The sequence below is a fragment of the Scleropages formosus genome, chromosome 1 (genome assembly GCF_900964775.1).
Source record: "Scleropages formosus chromosome 1, fSclFor1.1, whole genome shotgun sequence".
NCBI classification, from domain to species: Eukaryota; Metazoa; Chordata; class Actinopteri; order Osteoglossiformes; family Osteoglossidae; genus Scleropages; species Scleropages formosus.
Genome location: NC_041806.1, coordinates 618,141 through 624,255, shown reverse-complemented (window position 1 = coordinate 624,255; position 6,115 = coordinate 618,141). Strand labels below are relative to the sequence as shown.

General features: G+C 45.3%; 1 protein-coding gene across 1 annotated transcript; it reads left to right on the top strand.

Moving 5' to 3' along the window:
• Positions 1-2,718: 2,718 nt before the first annotated feature.
• On the top strand, positions 2,719-4,688 carry LOC108919696 (beta-1,3-galactosyltransferase 2-like). Its single transcript, XM_018727912.2, has 2 exons — positions 2,719-2,744; positions 3,586-4,688. Exons 1-2 carry the CDS (start codon positions 2,719-2,721, stop codon positions 4,670-4,672), a joined length of 1,113 nt encoding a protein of 370 aa, XP_018583428.2. The 3' UTR covers positions 4,673-4,688.
• Positions 4,689-6,115: the final 1,427 nt, after the last annotated feature.

Sequence of the window (6,115 nt, the reverse complement as noted above, 5' to 3'; positions counted from 1 at the left end):
ACCCACGACACTCTAAAGCAAAGCATGACAAGTGCCCACCCCCCCTACCCCCCACCCAACGGGAACCAGTACACCAGCATATATAGGTCTAATGGTTTTTTTTTAGCAAGGAGTGTGGTCTTATTTTAGTTATGGTGAAGGTGACAAGTTCAAAAAAATTACATTTAGCTCTTCTAGATCTTTCTGTCGTTTTCTGACAGATAACTGGGACAGTAATATTATTTTAAGGTTAGAGTCACGTGGTCATTTTCGTCCATACTCTTCAGATTTCAGGGTGAGGTGCTCTCAGTGTGCGGTGGCACAGCAGGTTTGACCGGGTCCAGTTTTCCGGTGGGTCTGCGGTTTGAGTCCTGCTTGGGGTGCCTTGTGATGGACTGGTGTCCTGTCCTGGGTGTGTCCCCTCCCCCTACAACCTTGTGCCCTGTGCTGCCAGGTTAGGTTCTGGCTCCCTGCATCCCTGCATGGGACAAGCAGTTTCAGATAGTGTGTGTGTTCGTGTGTGTGCTCTCAGTTCTGGAGCCTATTAGAGCTCATACACTGTTGAGATGTTTAATGAATGAATGAATGAGATGAGTCTGTCACGTTTGCTCTGATGTGTCGGTGGGCGGCTCCTGTGCACCTTCTCAGGAAGCATTTATCGGTGTCATTGTAATACACCCTCATAGCCTGGTAATAACCACTCCTTTCCTTGTTGCCACCATGAGTTGCACACACTCTTCTCAACTGTTACAGTAGTTGGGATTGAAAGTTTTCACTGAAAGTTTGGACAAATGCACTAGCTATTTAAAGAATAACATTTCTCAGCTTATTTTGCTCTCTGACAGCCATGTCCTTAAGAGTTGCATGTCTAGAGATACTGATTAACATGCAGAGATGCAGCCCTCACACAGCAGCAGGAAGTTTACTTCAGAGCACATCATGGACAATCTGTGCAGAATAATTAACAAAAGTTTAGGGCATTTCGGGGACTTGTCCACTGCTGGCAAATGCATCACTCAAAAGCTGCTGTCTACCTGTCTCTTTCTGCCTCAGGTTGTTTAGGCCTGATTTAGGTGAAAACCAGATGGACTCCCAGGTCCTTGTTAGGAGCAAAGGCAAAAGGTAGGTGCAGCCAAGGCTTATGACTGAAGATGACTGATAGAGAAATAGTATGTATTAACTAATTAATATTTGCAGCAGTGCCCCCTCAGATCTCAAGAAAATTTTTGCTTCATTATGTCATGATGTTTCCATAACATATAAGAAGCAGAAGTACTGGTGGTTCCCATCTTCAAAAAGAGGTCACTGGAGGAAGTGTCCTAACTACTGAGGGATCATCCTTCTCAGTCTTCATGGAAAATTCTACGTCAGGGTGCTGAAGAAGAGACTACAGGCACTTGTTGGGCCTCTGATTCCAGAGCAGCCATGTACATTTCAAGTGAGCCATGAGACGGTGGACTAACTCGTCATCCTATCAAGGACATTTGAGGGACCGTGTGACTTGCTGTCTTTCAAGCCGAAGGTTTCAGGTTCAATCCCCTCCTCAGGCTGTAGTGCCCATGTTGTTGAAATTGGTTGGTTGGTTATGATTTGCTAACCTGGTTTACATGAGCTTTGTGGACCTGGAGAAAGCCTACAGTCATGTGCCTCTGTGTATTTTGAAAAGGTGCTGCAGAAGTATGGGTTACCATGATTGCATCTACACCAATCACTGGACTTTGTCAATGGTGTGTTTGGTTTTACAGCCTATGTTTTAATAGATAAGGCACAAGTTGAGTTTGAAAAGTGTCCAAGGTGTTGCATCAGTGCTGCTATTGAGGAGTTTATTTACCTTGGAGTCTTCTCCATCAGTTAAGACAGGGTGAGTCATTGAATGCTGAACTGGGGTGGAAGCCATAGCGCTGCTGATGTTGTGGTGGTGAAAGAGAAGTTAAGTCCACGCACAAAGCTTTTGGTTCTCCTGCGAGATTGCAGCCCCCCCATCCTCATCTATGGTCATAAGCTTTAGGATAGTGACCAGAAGAACAAGGCTTTAAGTGCAACCTGCATAAATGAGGTTCCTCTGTAAGACTGGGACAGGCTGAGGAGCTCAGTGATCTGCATACAATTAAAAATGACTGTGATTATTAAACTCATCATTGGATATGAAGGCAGATCAGGAAAGTAGTGTGTGCTACCACTCTGACACCAATGTGCACTGAGTAGAACATGCACCAAACTGTGTGCTACTATGGCGTGTAAATTTCTGCTTGAATGTAGACAAAACTCATTTTTATCTGCTCAGATTTAACTCTCTGAATGAAATGAAATTTAACTGTCTGAAAGAATAGTGTCCTTTATATAAACTTCTGAGTTGTGCATTTCACAAAGCAACAAATTTGCATGATAAAAATCTTGTTCTGATAAATAAGAAAAGCAGTTCTGATATTTCTGTAATCTTGAAACTGTCATTATATGCATCATTATGACAACTTATGTCATGTAGACAATTTTTACATTTATTCACTTAGTAGACACTTTTCTGCAAAGCAACTTACAATGGATACTATGTAGTGTTATCAGCCCACATACCTTATTCACCAAGGTGACTTACACTGCTAGATACACTACTTACAATGGCTCACTCATACATCAGTGAAGTATACTCTCTCTCTGTCACTCACACACCATGGGGAAATCTGAACAGCATGTCCTTGGACTTCTGGATTTTTAACTTTCTGCAGAAAATTTATGAACCAGATGTCAGGCACAAGGACCAGAGAAAGGTGAGTTGTGGACCCAATTGCCAGTTGGTTTTATTCTTGTAACCAGGTTTGAGGAATGAGACACAATCAGGGTCAGGAACAGGTATAGGTCTTTACAGGCACAATTGTCACAAAGCAGGCAATCCAAACTCAGTAGCCAAAAGATCCCACCAGTGTCAAAACCAGGAGCAATAGAACAGGCAGGACACAAACCAAAGCCACTGAAGCTGCAAGACCACTAGGGCAATTGCAAGAATGCACATCAATGTGTGGACGCGGAGCTCCTTTTATCCCAGGTCTTCTTAATTGGTTGCAGGTGTTGCTGCTTTGCTCGTTCATGGGGGCGACACCAGAAAGTATTGCTCCTGCTGTGGCTTTATTTGGTGCTTTCACACTGTGGTCAAAGTCGCCACATTCAATAAATTAGTGTGCACAAAATATATTTTCAATCCTGAAGGTGAAATAATAATTATTTTCCATTAGCATTACATGGTGGCATCACAACATCATGAAGTGGGCAGCTAATAACAATTAGGCTGTTGAACTTTATGGCTTTTTATCTGGAAGTGATGGGGAGTTGGTAGCGTTGTGGTTAGATCCACTATGCTGCCACCAAGTGAACTAGTTTGAGTCCCTCCTACTACAGTAAGTGGCCCAGGTCAAGAGGTCAAGGTAGTTGTTCTCAGTGAATCCATTAAAAATTGCACTGCTGTACGATTCCATCTCTGACTGAAATCAATGACATTTTCAAGTTTCCAAATGAATTGCGATACATGAGAAACTAGAATTACGGCTGAAAACTAAAAAAACTGTGTCTGGGTTTTGTGGTGTAAACTGTCTTTTCCCACCCTCTGCTTTTCAGCGAGGAAGGACGCAATGTTGGCCGGCCTAAATGGTGTCGTACCTGCTTGCTGTCAGCATTCCTGATCCTCTGTGGGGCCGTTCTGTCGCTGAACTACATCAGCATTGACTTCTGGTCATTCATTGTGAAGACCTGGACCCAATGGGGGAGGGTGAAGGGCCAAGAGAGTGGTACAGCACAACCACGTGGGACATCGACCCCTACTACTCTCAAATCCACCACCACCCAAGCACCCTGGAAGCCACTAGGACCCTTTGAGATCCTCTACCCCCACAAGTACCACTTCATTCTTGATGAGCCTGAAAAGTGCAGAAACCAGTGTCCTTTCCTGGTACTTGTGGTACCAGTTGCACCCCACAACCGGGCAGCTCGGGACACCATCCGTAGGACCTGGGGTAACGAGAGCCTGGTGCCTGGGGTGACCATCCGTCGACTCTTTCTGCTGGGACTAGAGGACCAGACAGGTGGCCTACAGGAAGAGCTGCATGCTGAGAGCAAGGAGCACCATGACCTGCTGCAGGCCAACTTTTTGGACAGGTATCTCAATCTGACTATCAAGACCATGGTGATGATAGAGTGGTTGGTCACCCGCTGCCCCAATGCCTCCTACGCTGCCAAGGTGGACACAGACATGTTCTTCAATGTAGACCTTCTGGTTAACACACTGTTGGACCCCCACGCTGCACAGCCCAAGGAGGACTACATCACGGGTGCGGTCATCCGTAACGGGCTGGTGCAGAGGCAGAAGGGCACCAAATGGTACGTGCCCGAGGAGGTCTTCCCCCAGGAGACCTATCCATGCTATGTGTCCGGGAATGCCTACGCCTTTTCCATGGACCTTTCCGAAAAAATCCTGAGGGCATCCCGACACGTGCGAGCCTTCCATCTGGAGGATGTGTACCTGGGCATGTGCTTAGAGCACTTAGGGATCCTGCCCACTGACCCACCTCAGCCTGGCCTCTTCTACTTGTGGCAAATCCCTTACAACCGATGCAAGTTTTCTGGGATTGTCTCCATCACTGGATTTAGCCTAAATAAAATTGACAGGTACTGGAGTGACTTCCAAAAGCCTGGGCCACCCTGCTAGGGGGTGCTATGGAGAAGAGACTGGAAAACGACATCTGTACAATTCCTCGGAAATAGAAGGATGAAGACCATCACGGATCACAGTCATGCAGTTACCTAAGAATGCTGTCATCAGACTGGAGAGTCATCAAGTGCCTTTTTTGTTTACTCATCAGAAAAACTGAAAGTCCACAAACAACTGGAAACAACAACGATGCTTGATGCCTTTTTAAAAATTCAGATATGCAGTGGTTTGAAAATTAATTTTCATGCAATCTTGGAAAGAAAGACAATGTTTAGTGTTGTTCTGTGGACATTAACTAATGGACATGTTTCCTGTTTCAATAATACAACCCAGAGGCTGATTTTGAGGCTCACCCTCATTGAAATAGTGCTTGTATAATAGTATAGTTTAGTAGAGTACAGTACAGTACAGTACACATTGTAAATAATAGTATAATAGTATATTGTGTTTAGATGGATCAAGGACTACCTGTATACCAAACCTTCAGTAAAAAATGTAAGGATTTCAATATTTTTGTATTTTTGGTAGGGGGACAATAATATTGTAGAATTACTTGTAAATGAAATATACAAATGTATATTTTATGTTAAAGTATATTGTGTATGTTCATCATATGAGACTAAGGAGAAGGGTAAAAATTGTAGTGCATCATTTTCAAATACTGAAGTATACTGGAGATGCTGAGTTTGGGGAGTGAGCAGGCATGAGGTGCTCTGTACAGAGTTTTCATGAAAGACACGTAACAAATCGTGCGACAAAAGAACTTTCAGCAACAACCACATCAGCACCAGTCCAAACCCCGTGGTGTGACGCCTCCTGTCCTCTGTCCAATATATAGAGCAGTTGCACCTGTGGGGTGGGGGGGTTGGGGGTGTTGCTGTGCTCCTGTGTGCTGCAAATATTTGAGGTTTTTTAAAATTTATTTGGGATCTCTGTTACTAGTTTTTAATGTCTCACCTCATGTCATCTTCTGTCCCGCTTGTCCTAAAAGGGTCGCGGTGGCAGCAGGGAGAGCAGAGAGGCCCAACCGCCCCTGGCCCCGCAACTTCCTCCAGCTCAGCCGGGGGGATCCCCAGCCGGTCCCCGGCCAACTGTGAGATGTAATTCCTCCAGCGGGTCCTGGACCGACCTCGGGGCCTCGTCCCAGTTGGCCATGCCCGGTATACCTCCAAAGGGAGGCGCACAGGGGGCATCCTTATGAGATGCCCGAACCACCTCAACTGGCTCTTCTCAATGTGGAAGAGTAGCGGCTCTACTCTGAGTTCCTCCCGGATGTCTGAACTCTGTTACGGAAAGTGAGTCCCAACACCCTGCAGAGAAAAGTAATTTTGGCCACTGGTATCTGCGATCTTATTGTTTCAGTCATCACCCAAAGTTGATGACCATAGGTGAGGGTAGGGACGTAGATCGACCAGTAAATGGAGAGCTTCGCCTTATGGC

Bases quoted from the DNA above. Each gene is read 5' to 3' on its own strand.
- LOC108919696 (XM_018727912.2), top strand. From the start codon at position 2,719: ATGTCAGGCACAAGGACCAGAGAAAG. The intron at 2,745-3,585 runs GTGAGTTGTGGA...TCTGCTTTTCAG, and splicing joins GGCACAAGGACCAGAGAAAG to CGAGGAAGGACGCAATGTTG.